This window comes from Haemaphysalis longicornis, unplaced genomic scaffold (genome assembly GCF_048455015.1).
Source record: "Haemaphysalis longicornis isolate Haplotype H1 unplaced genomic scaffold, Haemaphysalis longicornis Haplotype H1 scaffold_7, whole genome shotgun sequence".
Lineage (NCBI taxonomy): Eukaryota > Metazoa > Arthropoda > Arachnida > Ixodida > Ixodidae > Haemaphysalis > Haemaphysalis longicornis.
In genome coordinates, this window is record NW_027526422.1 from 1656410 (window position 1) to 1673974 (window position 17565).

General features: G+C 48.7%; 1 protein-coding gene across 1 annotated transcript in view; it reads left to right on the forward strand.

Annotated features, from left to right (window-relative positions):
• LOC144144290 (uncharacterized) overlaps positions 1 to 17565 on the forward strand; it is a 216761-nt gene that overhangs the window by 111001 nt on the left and 88195 nt on the right. Inside the window, exons 8-9 of the mRNA XM_077675655.1 lie at positions 2151 to 2220; positions 10449 to 10568. Coding sequence (XP_077531781.1) covers positions 2151 to 2220; positions 10449 to 10568 — 190 coding nt within the window. The remainder of the gene's footprint in view (positions 1 to 2150; positions 2221 to 10448; positions 10569 to 17565) is intronic.

Below are 17565 nucleotides of genomic sequence, written 5' to 3' on the forward strand. Positions count from 1 at the left end.
AGCGCTAGCCGCGATACTGTCCATTCCAAGTGGCTCAGGTATCCTGTTGCTGCGCTGGCACCTCTCGGCGCATCTGGTGGGCTGGCACTACAGTCCGTCTCTTTTGGCGCCGCGTAGAGACGGCGGATGTGTTCAGTGAGGTGTCGCTGTAGGTTATCCGTCACCGCACCGGAGTCTTCCTCACGGATTTCAGCTGCTGAAGCTCTCCTGTCCAGTGATGATACGTACGACCAGAATTTCGCCGTCGCCCCTTTTCCCGCTGATTTTATGTCCTGTAGCTTGCGGTTGTCCGCTTCCGCTATCTCGCTGCGTCACGACTTGCATCTCGTGCTTTCTGAGCAGATAATCCTTCCAGGCTTCCTGCGCCGCCTCCTTGCTCAGCGTCTTGACCGCCTGCCTGTGTTTCCGGTTAGCCAGCCGTCGAGCCCGTAGTGCAGCCTGTACGTCATTGTCCCACCAGCTTTTTCTACGGGGTCCTCCTCGGGAGTTGACTCTCTTTTCATGCTTGCGCATGATTCGCCGGAGCTCCTCGACGTACTCTTCGTATGTCGTCGCAGCCCGGCGCCTGGCGCTGTCTTCGAACTCCTTGGCCACTTCCTCATACGCTGCGACAGGCAGGTACCGTGAGGCTGGTTTTCTGTGTTCCGTCTTTTTCCGGCGCCATGGTGATGCATCAAACTCGAGTTTGATTCTATTGTGGTCGCTGCCCAAGCTGTACCGGCCTTCCTCGTCGATATGCGCCGTATGCAGCATCTTGCTGAGGCCCGGCGAAATCAGCGCGTAGTCGATGCTTGTGCTGCTGCCGCGGGCACACCAGGTGATTGTCCCCTCGCAGTCCGCACGCAGGTTGACAACCTCAAGCTCGAGGTCTTCAGCTAGTGCCTGCATAAGGCCGCCGTTGTGGTCAAGGTAACCATCCAGTTCTTGTATGTGGCCGTTAAAGTCCCCCAACAGTAGGACTTCTTTGTCTCTGCCCCAGCGCTGGATATCTTCCCTTATGCATCGCGCAATGCCCACGTTTTCGGAGTAGTGTTCGTGTGACACCCCGAGGTACACCACACACGCAATCACTTCGGCGTTGTGTATACGCCCCGTCACCCATTTGTGGTTCTCGCATGCTCCATTTAGCGGTTCCCACGACCGCTCCCTGTGCCACAAGAAGCCGACACCACCCCCTTTCCGGGAAGTGTTTGATCGGTTAGAGCCAGCCCAGCTCCAGTCCGGATGGAGCGGCGGTTCCTCCAGGTCCCGTAAATGGGTCTCGGCTATGGCATATAGAGACACTCTTTCCTCCTGTAGCACCTGATATAGTTCCTCCCACCTAGCACGCCTTCTGCCACCATGTATGTTCAGGAACCCCACGACGTCCCTCCAGCGAAAAGCGCACCTGCAGCAGACAGACGGCGTCTGGGCGCTCCCCAGGATGGGCTTCCGCGGGTGAGCGATTCGCGGGAAGCCCGCATGCTTCGAATCACTCATCGTCACTGTGTTTTGGTGCGCGAGAAGGCGCCAGGGTTGCTCTCCGAACTTGGCTGGCTACGCGGTGCTGCTTTCGCGGCAGCCGTACACAGCGCAGCCGCTTTTCTTTTCCGGCCTCAGCGAACGGAGCTGAATTCAAGAACTGAAACTTGCATACCAAGACGTCCGAGTTCTGACTGCTATGTTACGGCGTGACTACATGACTACGACGTCAGAAGACGCCAAGTGGCTTCAAACGCTCTGGCTGAGCATGCTGACACTTCGGGCCGCGAGATAAACGGCGGCGCGGCACGCATTCTTGCAAAAGAGAAGCACCTCACGTCACGACTTCATCTGGAATCATTGATCATACAGACAACGGAGCGAACATTGAATCGAACGCAGGGCAATCTGCCTAGATCTAGTTTACTCCCACTGCCTACGTCACATTCTTCGACGTACATTAAAAGCGGTGTCATGTACTGACGAAATCATTGTGAACAAGGCTCCCGTGTTGGAGCCGAAACGTCTTTTGTGTTTTTATTCCCCGTTGTATCATGGCCCACCCCGACCAGACGGGATTCCGTCCGACCATAAATTTCATGTTACAGTGTAAAAACTTGGTCGCGTGGCGGCTCAAGTCGCTGAGGCCCATCTAACCTCGCCCTTGGCGTTTTCTCTTTCACCCACAGAACGAAGGCTAACCACAAGCACTTTCATGGAAAGCAGCTACCTACAAGAGCGCATCGCCTGGGAGAAAGAGTAAGTGAACGTTGCCGCACACGAGTGCAACGCGCCTTTACGGCGTAATGGTGTACACGACGCTCATTTGAGCTTTAGCTTATACTGTGTCTACCGTGTGTGCCGGGGCACCACCGCGAATGCGCGCGCGGGCACGGCGGGGAGGGCCGCCCACACCCGCACGGCAATGTGGGAGCCACCCGTCCGCGGAACTTGGTAGCCCGGCCACCGGGACGAATGCGCACATGCCCAGTCGGGTCCTGGTACGCACGGTACACGCGTACGTGGAGAGAGTTTTAGCACTCCGTATGCCCCGTGCTGTGCGTAGTTACCGTGTTCACCCGGACCCCACTGCGCATGCGCGCGCGGAAGGGCGAGGAGGCGCACCCTACCATGACGGATGCACGCGCAAGGCAAGGGCCGGCCCGCGGAACTCACGGTAACCACGTACAACACGGAGCATACGGAGTGCTAAAACCAATCCGTCTGTTCCGTCGTGTACGTACTTACCGCGTTGTTCGGGACCCGACTGCGCCTGCGCGCGCGGAAGGGCGAGGAGGCGCACCCCACCGTGACGAATGCGCACATGGCGGAGGCCGGCCCGCGGAACTAATCATCTACCGCGACGAATGCCCAAGTGCCCATAGGGGTCCCGGTCAACCCGGTAACAACATACACGACGGAACGGACGGACTGCTAAAATTCTCTAATAGAGAGCTAAAACTCTTTTAGCAGTCCGTCTGTTCCATCGTGCACGTAGTTACCGTGTTGACAGGGACCCGTCTGGGCACTCGGGCATTCGTCACGGTAGGGGGATTAGTTCCGCGGGCCTGCCTTCGCCATGTCAACGCCTCCACACCCTTCCTCCTCGCCCTTCCGCGCGCGCAGGCGCAGACGGGTCCCTGTCAACCCGGCAACAACGTACACGTCGAAACGGACTGACTGCTAAAACTCTCTATTTGCGTGTTTTAGCACCCCGTATGCTCCGTCTGTTCCTTGGTTACCGCGTTGAGCGGGACCCGTCTGGGCAGTCGGGCATTCGTCACGGTAGGGGGATTAGTTCCGCGGGCCTGCCTTCGCCATGCCCGCGCATTCGTTATGGTGGGTTGCGGCCTCCTCGAAGTGCCTACGCGTGCAAGCGCAGTCGAGTTCCGGTCAGCACGCTAACCACGGAACAGACAGAGCATACGGAGTGCTAAAACACTCCATTGTAGCTGCCATTCAAGCAGTTTAGGGTAGTCCACAGCCTCTACGACGCTTATTTGCTTGAAAAGAAGCGCGCTATACATAGTTTTCATGTGACGTCACGTCCGCGTTTTTTTTTTTTTTGGCGCGGTCCGCCATGTTGGAGAACCTGCATACAAATGCGGCAGTGCAACCGGCAAGAACTTTCGAGCGTGCTGCTGCTGCTGCTTTTGCGTTCAGGCCGCACGCGATAGTCGCCTGTGCAGCGCTGTGGCTGGCTTTCATCCATCGTAGGTACTTCGCAAACCTGGTGGGCCCTGCACGTGCGCGTTTGCAAATGAAAGATTGAGATGTTCGAGGATGTTGACCCGTACGAGCTGCACATCGGGAAAGATGCGTCGCGGATGCGGAGCTGCTACCTTCCACTGTGTACCCGGACATCTATGACTACCTAGTCTTCGCCACAAACTATGCAACTCAGGAGGATATGAAAATGTTCAAGTCCCTGGAGGCGCACAACTTTTTTACGAGTGGATTTGTGAAGTGCTTGGGAGCAACGCAGCTGACGTCGAAACGTGTGATCGTGTTGAGTGAGGTAAGAACACGGACAATACGTGTTTTCTTTCTTGCCTAAGAATCTGTGCCTTCACGAGAGGTGCAAAAACTGGTGGTACTAGCGGTACTGCGTGCAAGCCGGTGTCGGCAGACTGGCGCCGAATCATCGCGACCGCACTCGCTCACTGGTGTTGTCAGTACCACCACACAACCCTAATGTGGCAGCACGTCTCAGCCGCGTGCAGTAGATTTGCTAATGAAGTAACCATCTGCCTGCTTTATTCGTGCTGTATTTTGGCTTTTCAAACATGCCATGTAAACAGTAAAACCAGTTTCAGGCTAGCAGGTGCACTAGCGCAAGGGTAGCCACTTTCATGTTTAGCCGTGCACACCACTGGATGGACAAACTCTTTGTGCAAAGAAAGTATCACTCTGAGTATGCTTCAAACTGTTTTCTTTTTATTTTTCTAGGCGAACCATTCACAGCGGCTCAAAGATCCGCCACTGAAAGCATGGATCTTAGTCATCGCCGATGGAACAGTCATCACAGCCCACTGCACGTGCACGGCAGGTCAAGGTGAAGCTTGCTCTCATGCAGGAGCAATGCTGTTCGCGGTTGAGACCGCAGTAAGAATCCGGGATGACAGGACGAGCACAGAACGCAGTAATATGTGGCTGCCAGCCTTTAACCCTTGTTCCCAAGTCAATCGCCTCAGATAAATCGACTTTTCTTCTTCAAAAAGGAAGCAAAAACAGATGGACCAAATGCAGCCCGAGGCCAATGGCCAAAATAGGTGTGAAAGCCTGCCACAAGCCGTACTGCCTATTCCTCATGCTCATACAGAAGAGGAACTAAACCTTTTTTACCCTAGAGTAGCTGCCTCCGGCGTAAAGACGCCAATTCGTATGGTGCACCCACACTACAGTACACTGTTTCAGGCATGACAAAACAAGGAACCGCAGCTGCTTCACAACTTGTCATGCCAAGAAGCGTCTTCTGAAGATCTCGGTTCCCTCATTCACCGTGATGAGAAGTTTCTGGAAGAATTGATCATCAGCCAGGAGATGGTACAGCATGTTGAAAGCAGCACACGAGAGCAGTCTAAATGCACAATGTAGTACGCGTACCGGGCTGGGCGCATCACTGCCTTCGTTATGAAAAGCGTGTGCTGCACTAATACCGAAACACCTTCCATTTCCTTGCTGAAGAAGATCTGTCACCAGAAATGCACAAGTTTTCCACTCCTGCCACAACGTGGGGTGTAGATCACGAAGCTGATGCAATAAACAGCTACGTCGCAGAAATGAAAAAAACTCCCACCTCCCTCGCGGGAACCCCTGTGTAGATGCGACGCATCGGCGGAGCGGCGAAGGGACCGCGTTTTATAGCGCGCATAACGTTGAGGGGACTGCGTAAGCCGGTCCCAGTTGATGACGACGTTGGCGTACTTGTAAAGCGGCGTGGACTCTAAGTGTTTGAGCCAAGCGTGGATGTTGCTTCGCCGGTGAACGGCACACCGGTTATATGCGCAGCGCGCCCGAAAGAGAGGAAACCGCGGAAGAGAGAGTACTGCACATGCGCCGGCCCCAGCGCGTCTGCCGCGGCTATGACGCAACACAATCCAACACAATCCACTTTAATCCAATCCAACCCAATCCAAGCCAAGCCAATCCAATCGAATCCAATCCAATGCCCCTCGCGAGAGAATGTTCGCTATCGAAGAGGAGAGGGGGTGAGCGGCGGAGAGCGCAGGTGGTGCGGCGAGGAGAATTGGGGAGGGGTGGACAACGCCGACGACAACGACGACGACGCCGGAGGGACAAGGCGGGTAAATCAGATGCTCTGCATCTGAAAGCAGCACGCCAGTTTTGCTCATTCAAAATCTGGCTTGTAGCTCTGCAGTGATCCCCTCCCCCCCCCCCCCCCCCCCCCCCCCGTACATTGAAGCAAGCCCAGATGCTTCTGCCCAGTGCGCGTGCTGTGGTAAAGGCACACTTGAAGTCAAATGTCCCCATTCTGCTGCTAATAAAGGAATGCTAGCAGCAAACGAAACTTAGGACTTTTGCCTTGAGTTCGTTGATGGGAGCCTGTGCTTAAAACGTGCACACGCGTACTTTTACCGAGTGCAAACCTAGATGGGGGTGTGTGGTGTTGCGTACTGTGACTTGTCGTCTGGACGCCCATGGAGCTACAAATTGAAAGAGTGTTTAGGGATGATACTTTTGTCCAGAAGATGCTACCATCAGCGAGAAATTTCTTCACCCATGTGATTCTGCCTGAACTACTCACAGAGTGCTTTACTATGAAAGATACTATGAAAGATACCGTGCATCCTACAAGGGACAGTGACAAAGACTCCTCCTGCTACTGCCAGGGTCCAGAATCGGGAAAACTCCTAGCTTGTGATGGAGATCAGTGCAACTACAAGTGGTTTCACTACACATCTTGGAATCAAGCGAGCACACAGCAAAAGGTGTGGCTTTGTCGAGACTGTGCGGGCACAAAACAGCAGTCAACAGTGAACTGACAGCACACCCGAAATTATGATTGCGGTACTGTACTAAATATTTGTGACTTCTAGTCCACGTGCAAGGTCTTGAGCGGCAGTGTTTGTGGCCATCTGTGCAACAATGAAAACACGGCAAAAGAAACTGCAGTTTACAATTCATACAAAGTAGCATGCAAGGGCTGTAAACAGTAACTAGGCATTAAAAAAATAGAAACCAATTTTGAGGAAAGAGCAATACAAACCTCTGCAGCATGCACCACTTTGGAAGCATGACACGGGGACGTTTTTACAACCAAACACACGAAATACAAAAATATTTAAACTAGAAACAAATAAAATTGACATATTGCACATTATTTACAGCATGGCACAGACTACAGTAATAAAAAAATATGAAAATGGGGTTAAAAAAGCACAACAAAGACTATCTGTGACTGCAGCCGCCAGAATGACACGTGCAACCACTTCTCCACGATCCTGCGTACAGTAGAGACTGAGATACCAAACCTGAAAGCAAGATCCTGGAGAGGGAAGTTTCAGTGTAACTTTAAGAAAAAAGCAAGAAATTTTTTAAATTTGGCCAGACCATTCTGCAACGTGTGCTTCCCAACAACCTCCATCAACTGAAAAATTGCCATCAGCAAAGCAAAGTTTGCGATTCCAGTATAAAACAACACTTTCGCTTCATTCTTGCGCAGTGAGTCTTCCGTCACTTCAAGCTGCTGCTTCTGCTTTTCCAGTGCCTGGATGTTCAATGAGAGCTGCTGGTTGTCAGCGTTGACGGCTTGCAATGCTCTTCGCAGCTTCTCCCGTTCGGATGCTTCCAGTTCGGAGACGAGCCTCTGGCAGTTGATTTTGGCTTCATCGAAGTTGTGCATTGTCAGGTCGGTCTGAAGGACAGCATCTGCAGGAATTAGAACGATGTATTTTTTGTACATAAATTTGAAGCAGAACAGTAGAAGAGGAGGGAGAGAAAACAACATTATTGGGTCCAGTGGAGAAGCAAAAAAGTACTGCAGCCATTAAAAAAACGAGGATGTTTCTAAAATTCTCAATTCAAAAAGATAACACAAACCTTTTGGAAGATGCTCAGAGACGCTAGGCACAGCTGGCGACTCGGTATCAACATCGCTGCAGTTGGCTGGGCTGGGTCATTGCAAGCCAACTGGCTGGGGGTCATTCTCGCTGCAACGGTGCTGGCCGTTGCTCGTCCACGCTGTTTGTTGCGCTGATAGCGAGCAGACAGCTTCGCTGCTGGCGGCTCCCCGCGTTGGTAGCCGAGAGGGCGCCCAGTCGGGGTTTCCCTCATCCATTAAACCTGAAGGTTTACCTGCAAACCAAAGGACGTTCCTTGAAACTCGCCGCACTGTAACGGCATCACTTTAGTCAAACCCAAAAGCCGCGCCTAGCACAGTCTACGCTGCTATTTCTATTGCGAAAAAGGCATACCAAAACAACGTGGAGCACAATTTGGGCAGACAGCGACGGACTAAGTGAATCCGCGCCTGGCTGCCTCGGCGGCAGCGAGTGGCGGGAGGTCTCGTGTGACTTCCCGCATTTCGCTATGACCGCTCGCAACATCCTTTGCTCGAAGAAATGTTTCCTCAAATGAAGTGACGACCGCAGACACGAATGTGTTCCAGATTCTTCAAGTCCTTGCGGTTTATTCGGGAGAGCCACACATGCTGGCGCTCTTCGAGCAGCAGCTTCGTTCGCTCGCACTGATTTGCAATCACCCTCGGCAAACGGAACATTCCTAGACCTGGTTCCATGTTCCTCGGTTTCGCTGACGATTTACTTTTGCTTCGGCACCCAAAAAACCGCACAGATCGTCATAACTGCAGCTTACGAAGCGCACCTGCGTATCGAGGAGGTCGCAAGACGCCCGCACGCAGGTAAACATCGGTTAACCAGGTACCCCATTATGGCGCCGCCGGAAGCCGCAAGTACCGGCCGTGACGTGCGTGAAAACTATGTATACCTGGCAATTTTGAACGCTGCAAAAAACAACGCGAAGGCCCCTTGACATGTGCCAAGTTTACCCGCTGTACAGATCTTCTGAAACATTTCTTCTACCCAGTATTGTTGACCCTCTTAAGGAGTACGTTCTCCCCGATTTTGAAGGAAATCGCGACAGTTCTTTTTTTTTTCGAAATTACGCTTTTTTTTTTTGAGGAAGCGCAGCAGTCAATTTTTTTTTCAGTATATTTTTTCTAGGCATGCGATATTTTACAGATTTTTATATCTGGCCGGCATTACCTATAACTTAAAAGTTGGTCACAATTGCAGACACGGAGGTGGGGGGCGTCAAAGTTAGCAACATGTGGCGTCTGACGCGATTTCACAGTTTTTCTCTTTTTTTTTTTTTGTTCACGGCAGAACGCAAAAATTGTTTGACATGTTTTAGATGCGGAGCACCTTAGGACCGCACAATGTCCGTCCGCGTCCGTGCGCATAGCATTTACAATCGCAAAAAATCACACAGGCACCGGCAGGATTCGAATCTGTGTCTGGTCGGACAGAGTTAGTGTCAGTCGTCTTACCCAGTGAGCTACGACCGTGAGTTAGTGCCCGAGTTCAAACGGCTTACTTTCTCGCCTGTAACGGTGCGGAGTACCTTTGGACCTTCAAATGTCCGTCTGCGTCCATCCGTGCGTACACGACCGTCAAGCTAAAATCCAGCGAAATTCGATTTGAGCCGTGAGTTGCAGTTTCATTTAGAAAATAATCAAGGTAAAACTCACGGTCCAAACCGAATGGTGGTCGGGGCGCAAACCGGATGTCACTCGGGGAGTAACTTGGATGTCATTTCGGGTCCCCGTACTCCGCACCCTGGCCAACATGCACGGAGTGGATATGCTGCCATTTTTTCATTGTGGTGCAGTTTTTGTTTTAAAACAAATTTTAGTCAGTACGATCAAACATTACCGTGCGCAAAGCACCGAAGTTGAAAAAACTGCAGCCGCCGAAATCGTGCGCCACCCGCGCCACTTTTGCATTTTTTTTTTCTCGCGATGTATACGCGCTAGAGGAAAGCGGGTTGCAGTTTCAAGCTATACTCTGGCTTGCGCATGACTCATAAAAATATCGATAACTTCGATAAAATGAATGATGTTACGACGAAAACAAGGAACAACGGTGGCCAGGTATTTTCGACTCTTGAAAGACAGCACAAAAAAAAAGCCCGCTGTCACGCAAACTTCAGTTGAATCAACTTTGTTACGACGAAAGCACGAGGAAGTGTGGCCAGGTACTTTCTTACTCTCGGCGTTGTAAGACCCCACTGAGCCTTCAAAAGCAACCGCAATTTAAAAGTAGTGCAGCGGGCTTGTACGATCCAAACTCGTTGTGGATTGAATTCTCAAGAACGTTGACTTCCTTCGATAATGTCATAAGCAGGCGACTACAGTTCATAAACTTGCCGGAAATCAAGTGCTTCTGAGGCGCATACTCAACGTTTAGCGGCAGCACGTCACAATCACGTGTCATGTTAAGGCGGAGGAAGCGTCTAGTCCGCCTTTTTCAACGCAGATTCCGGGGAAGAACTCCTTTCGACGTAAACTGCAGTGGCTCAGAAACTTCCCAATTCTCTGGAATAAAGCTAAGTATTGTGCTATACGTTTGCTTTAGAGGGGCCGTTAAGAAAGAAATGGAAGTTCGGTTTATTAAAACATGGCTCTGTCCCGAAAAGGAGACTGATACCAATTTCGCCGCAAGCTTCAGACAAATAACTGAGATAAGAAAACATATCAAGCAGTGTCGACTACTTCGCCACTTTCCGGCAGTTTCTCTATGACGTCACGGAATACGTTTGGTGTGATTGGAGGCTGCCGACCGAAGTTCCACTTTATCGTATCAGTGTTTAGACCTAACGTGCAGTTAAAACACTGATACGATGTCAGTTCCGGCCCATATTACGTCACTGCAGCGCGAACTTTTAAAGTTCCTCGGTATTTATTGTTAAAAGGCGCCCTCAAATTCCCGAAACTGGCCGCGCAGGAGGTACGCCGCCATCCGGAAGGACCTGCTCATCGGCATCGCCCTGACCGCCAGCGTGGGCTCCATCACCAGTTTCCACGGAAACGAGAGCACCTTCATCCTCAGCAAGTACTACGGCAGGTGAGCGTCCCGTCGACGGCCACGGTGCGCGTGCTGACGCTGACAACGACCCTAGGACGAGAGAGCGTTCTGCGATGCCGAGAAAGCGGGGCTGAGAGCTCTTCTCGTGTGGGGTGAACTCGGACGAGGCACTTCAGAAGCACTTTTTACTGAGAAGCACTATACCTCCAACCAGCCAACCGAAATTTTCGCGTCCGCGTCAGCAGTAAACTCCCAGGCTACTAGTAGCTACACAAAGAAACACTAAAGAAACTTCTACACCCACACTAGACAAGCAATCCGCTGCCACCGCCAGGGATCGAACCTGGGCCCTAAAGGAAGCGGAGCGAAAGCCCGTTGTCTTGCCGGCTAAGCTACGCCCACACGTGGAGACGGGGAGACGTACGGTGGTTTTGATTCAGCGTCTGAGGAGGGGGAGGGCGCTTTTTCAAGGAGACACATGAAACAAGAGTGAGGGGAAAGCAGTGAGCGAGATGACGCCACAACCGCGCGTGCCGCCCTCCTCATCACCTTTCGAAGGACGCTCCTCTCCGTTTTTTTTTTTCCGACGCTGCTGCGTTCGTGACACCGCCCCCGCGAATCAACGGCTGGCAGAGTCCCTGGTTTCACTCTTTGTAGAGGCACGCCTGTGAATTCAAGTGACACCGCATGGGTAATCATTGTGGGTGTCGTTTACAGCTTCGCAGTCCAACCACCTTCACAGCGTGGCTTGGATCCAATTTCTTTAAAGCGGAAGTCAGCAGTTTTAGGTATATTGTTCATTTGTCTTCCTATATAGCTGTTTTGTTCCGTATTATTTACAAAGGAATCAGCTTTTATGGCGTACTGCAGTGCCGGCGACCGCCTGCGTTACATTTATTCAATCTCAAAGTAAAGCGGCGGGAATCGACGTCGTTGCGGAAGCAGTTCTTCTTCCAGGCATTTTGAACACATTAAGCGTATTCTTCTTGCTATGATCAATAACATTGTTGGTGCTCTAAATCTATCTGTCGGTTTATGGACGGCGTTGCACCAGGAGGATGCAACTACACCGTTTTTCTGTCCCGTGATCCTGACGTTTGGGGGCTGTACTACATACGAGCATAAATGAACGTTGTTGTTGCATTTTATATTTATTAGCAGGTTACTTATTAATACGGAATTTTTAATGTGCAAGTGAACCTAAAAGTTGCAGTTCGAGATTGCGAAAATGCGAGCGCCACCTGGAGTGGAAAACGGGAAGCGCACCTTTCTATTTCGCACCGCTGAAAAGGGGCGCTTCTTGTCGCGCCAACAAGTATGCTACGATCCACGGTGTTCCGAAGGCCGTTCTTACTACAGTAAAGTCTGTTTCATCGAAACAGACGCTGGTATGGATTCGCGCCGTCATCACAGATCGCGCTGTGCTGAGTGGTGTCAAAATTCTTCGCGCCGAGCCGGCATAAAATTCTTTTGGATCCCGGCGGAAGAAAGGTACGATCTGCATGCTGCTCGTTTTGCTTTTCTACGCTTGCACGAAATTACAGGATGCGGTTGCAGCAGTAGCTTTATAATATAAGTGAGCATACACGCGCACTATTTATTTTTTACATTCTGATTGTCTTCTTTGCCTTTTGAATTATATACGCATGAAATGCGCGGCAGAGCATCTGGCATTTAATGCAATGACTACATTAGCTACACACGTTTGTTTATACGTGCGTTATTGATTTAATGCGTTTCGATCGTGTGTTTCGCATTGTGGCTTAAGTGAATGCACGGTATGCAGCAAAATGTATTCGTAACAACATATACAATAACTAATAAAACAGTGTGAGCGTGTCCACACTATTTTTATTACCTTTTGATTGCCTGCGTTTAGTTTGTTTTCGTAGCATGCGTTGTTGTTATTATTGTTATTATTAATATTACTGTGATTATTCTAATTATTATCACTATTATTGTTATCGTTATTATTATCAGCCTATCTGTGTCCACAGCTGGAGGAAGGCATCTCCCATACACTTTTCGCTCAAAGGGTGGGTCCATAGGTTTATATCGTGTTGTTAGCACTATGTTGACTAAGTAGTGACTACATAAACTATTTTAGGGCGTTTGAATTGTGCGTTCTGCATTTTATCATCACGTGAATCCACGGCATATAGCAGAATGAATTTATAGCAATAAATATAAAATCTAAGCAATTACTGTATATGCTTATAATATGATCATAACTATAATTCCGCCACTTATAATTCGTAATTTACGCTTCAGTTCTGTGCTTGGAGTTTCAGCTTTAAGTACAAGAACGATATATTCACGAGAACGCTGGTACAGCTATAAGTCGATAAATAATTAGGCAATGCAGGTTTTTAACTTGTGCTAGTAATTTATTACAGGTTTTAAATAAGGTTTTTATAACCAGTTTCCTGCAGGGCCCGAGCAATACCTGAGGAATGCATAGTGCGCGAAAGTATATATGCATGAATAATTGTTTAAAGACCCTGGTGTTGGATGGCTGCTTTTTTCTGCAGAAATGTATTTGGAATTAGGAGGAAAGGTGGGTCGTTGCCACCGAACATTATGATCGCACAATTAGAAAAACGTATCCGCGTCTCTTAATAATAATGGCTGATTTTGATTAAAAATTTGTTTTTACCATTGGTGTTGTCACAAGCCGTCTTTGTAGCAATCAATTTAAGAAACATTCCCAGTATATCAGATAACGTTTATTTCGAATACAGATGCCAGTTTCGACTCAAAACTATCGCATGTGCGCCTGAAAGCAGCAATAAAGATAGTATTCATTTTAACCCAAATATACACACGTGCTTGTTGATAATCCAGATCTCACGTTGGGCTGCAGTGTGCGAGAAGGCAAGACCTGGCTCATTTACCACCTCGCCAGATCTATAGCAGCTAGCGGCTGTGTCCTGCCCATTTCACCAGCAGAGACTACGAGGACCTTGGACAGACAAGGCACTGGATAGATATGCACTGGCTGGATACCTAGTTATTAGCATGCGGCCATGTGCCATACACTTTTGTATTCGACTAAAAGCGTAAAATATCCAAGTTGTGTTTTTACCGTATGAATGGTACTAGGCAATGAACATTTAAAAAACTGTACTCTCTATTCTTGTCTCGATTGTGTATACTAAAAAACCAAAACAACATCGTACTTAGAACAAGTGGTGCAAAAAGAAGTGGACGCGCAAAACTTCATCACATAGAACGAAACAATTGCCCTTTAGATAATGTGGCGGGTTGCGCAACAGAGACAAGGTCATGTGCTGGCCATCTGAATATCTTCCACTCGCTAAATTTACCTTGCATGTGGGTCCCAATTGAATTTGGCGCTAAATCGCCCCCCCCCCCCCCCAATCGCTCGGCTTTTCAGTCCTCATGAAGATGGCGAATGCCAGTGCATATCTGCAACGCGACGCCATGTTTTTAGTACCGCCCCCAAAAACCAGGGGTTTGTACGGCGCTGCGAGCGAATATTGCGTCACATGCACGGTATAGGAAGTTTCACCCCCCTGGTTGCACTCTGAACAAGAATGGCTCGAAAAATTGTATCTATGGTGGAACCTAAAGGCTGCCAACTTTTTCTTTATTTTGAAAACACATTTCCGCTGTGGTACTCAGCTTTCTTGGTGCGCACAAGAGAATCACACCAGGGTGTCGAACCGGAACCGAACCTAACCGAAAACCGGAACTGAACCGGTTATTTTGCCGGAACTGAACCCGAACCCGAGCCGTTATTTATTTAGCACGCTGAACCCGAACCGGAACTGAACCGAAAAAAGAAATAACGGTTACCGGTTCATGCTGAAGCGGTTCAACCCTCCGTTGTTGATATTACACAGTCAATGCAATTCAGGCCTTTTTTTCTTTCCCGTACCATCAACTTCGTACCCGCTCGCGCACTTCCCCCTCCAGACAATTGAACGCTATCACGCTCTATGTAACAACAGGGGAAATGAATGAGAACCAATGTAGCAATGGTCTGTTGCTGCTGGAAGCGCGAGCGTAGTGCAAGCTGACCAAACGAAATGTCTTTCCCGGCAGCTTGCAGGGGATATAAAACGACTTTGTCCTTCCCTAGCTGCGAGTTTATTGGAGCAATCAGGCTGCAGGAGTGCTCCACTGCGCAACAGCGAAAGCCCACACCTGATGTGTGCAAACTTTTTGCATTTCATAATTTGTTTAAAAGGTCTCACCCCTGCAAATTGTTAATACTTGACAAGTGTGACCGCAGGATATCTGCTCAGTGGCTAAGCTGTTTGCTGCTGACCACAAGTGGCCTCGATCTCCCTTCCCCACGACCGTTTTTCTGAAGTAGATGGAAAGCGAGAACGTCCGTATGTATCGAGATTTTGATCCACGTTTAATATCACCGGCTGGTTAAAATAAGTCTTCCGGCCTGCAACATAAGCTGCGACTCGGAGCACAGATATAGCACGGGACGTCAAATGAGCCAGTTTTTTTTAATGTGTTTACACGGTAAAAAACAAAAAAGATAAGGCGAATCACGTTGTTTTAAAATATTACGCAACACGTAAGTAAAACCGAATAAGTAAAAAAAAGCACCAAAACGTGGATATTGCTCTATACTTTTCTTTGCCCTGCCTTTCACAACCAAACGTGTCATCAATGCGAAGGAAGTCAGTTCCGTGGTGAGTTTTTGAGGACAATACAGTGAACAAGTTCCGTTTTTTACAAATACAAATAACAACAGACATGTCAGGGAAAACTATTAAGGTGCGCACTTAATCGCAAGAAACTGCAGCCCTAAACCTTGTCTTTGAAGCAGAAACGGTAATAAAATAAAGCAGATGATACGTGCAGAAAGGCAGGCCGGTACCTCACACTGCCCCAATCGCCCAGCGATCATCTTTTCTGCTTGTTCTACAGTTTTTTTAGCTTTCAGATCTGCTTTTTTTTTTCGAAGGTACACTTGTACTGACTGCCGAACTCGCTACATTACTTCTACTGCTACTCATTGCAGAAGGGAGTACTGCTGTGGACGAATTAAAGAGCGTTCACCAAAAAAAGTCCCATCTCATGCTCCGCGCGTCAAACTTCCCTTTCATTTTGTAGCAGCATAATCTGTTATAAGATTCCGCAATGTAGCACACGGAACGCTGACCGGGGGTCAGGCGGTACGAGGACATACTGATTGTAATGCACACATCCGGTATAGCTATCACAAAAGGAATTGCAGTGGTCAGAGCAATAATGCAGTGACTGAGCGTTAACTAAAGCTCACTTTTAACAAAAGTGTGGCTAACACATTCGATAAGGTGACAGCTGACATTTATTCAGGGTGACCAAATAATCTAATTCATTTGTAGTAGTTATGTGCCTGTTGTAGGATTTTACTGTTTCGTTACAAATATAAAAAAATGTGCGTCATTGGTATTGTGCACTGGTATTTGAACGCGACAGTACGCAGGCCTAAATTTAAGGCTTCAACGTTAACGTGATGGGCGATTCCATAGCGACAATTGCGATTTCAACAAAAAAGGAGCGGGCAGAAAATATATCCCACTGTCATATCTCTTGGCGGTGGCTTTATGAATAGTCGCTAAGACAACATAAACTCTGGGCGAGAAAGTAGGTGGTAAATCGTTGCCACTTCATCCGTTTTTCCAATATCTCGTAATTGTTTAAAGTTTGCTTTGCAGTTGCGCCGCTCCACTTGGGGAACAGCAGCATTTTGACTTTTTGTTTGTATTTTGATTCGACTGTCGTTTTAAACTAATAAATGTTTTTTTTTTTCTAATTTCAGTGACAATTTAACTCATCGAACCAGTTGGTGAACCGGTTCAAGCTCCCGAACCGGTTCGGGAACCGGTTCGGTGCGTGAATTTGACGAACCGGAACTGAAACCGGAACGAAATGATTTCGCCTGAACCAGACCCGTAAACGAACCAGTATTTTTTTCGGTTCGACACATTGGATCCCACCCAACCAATTCCGTTTTGTCTGTGGGCGCGATACGCACAAAGCTCTCGAGCAACTTTCTGATCTTTTTGACCGTACATTAGAACCGGAACTAAAATTAGCAGCCTACGTACAGAACACTGACGCAAAAAATTAGAATATGCAGCCGCTATCTGGGATCCCTATCAGAGGCACCTTGTTCAGGCATTAGAAGCTGGGCAAAATCAGGCTGTCAGGTTTGCATTTCCATATTATTCATCTTTACAAGCGTAACCGAGCCAATACAGCGTGCTTCTCATCCCCTTTTGAGTCACCGCTGAAAGCTTGTCCTATTAGCACTCTTTCATAAATACTATTACACACTTTCCCCCAACAAATAGGTCATAAGTCATGCACGTTCTTTGAGTCGAAGCAATAACAAATTCCAAGTATCAAATACCTGGACCCGACACATTTACTTTTGCAATCTCTCTTTTTATTCGCGCAGCCGAAGATTGGAACGGTCTTCTGTGGGAACTGGCTCAGATTGGAGACTCGGCACAATCGCTATCAAAAATACAAGGCGAATAACTTAAATTGTTTCGCGTGCATTTGGGGATCAACGCTTCCTCCGCGATGCCCTGTCGCACGTTTTTGAGCATTTCTATGTCTTTAAAATTGTTTGGATCTTTCTTTTGGTGTCAGACTTTCTTGTCATTCCTGTGGCTTCTTTTTTCCCCTTCGGCCTGACCTTCCCCCACTTTTTCGAATCAATTGCTCGTCACGTTCTTTGTTCATATTTACTACTGACTTTTTTGTTTGGTGTAGCGCCTGTTATCCAGGCTGTCGAGGTATTAAAATATTTGACTATGTCATATCAGCCGGGGCTTCAAAGGCGTCTGATTCCAACAAGTACTCTATCGGGCCAACGGTTTACATGTGATTTGGGGGAGAAGTTTTGAGCCTAGCTTATGTGGCTAGAGTTATATCTATTCTTTGTGTCTTTGAAATTCGGGGCGAGTTGGAAAACGTATGTCCCGGTGCGTGCGCTATTAGCTCGTAGTCAACGCCAAAGTCGCACGCCGTTCAAAGCACTGATTCGGACCACGAG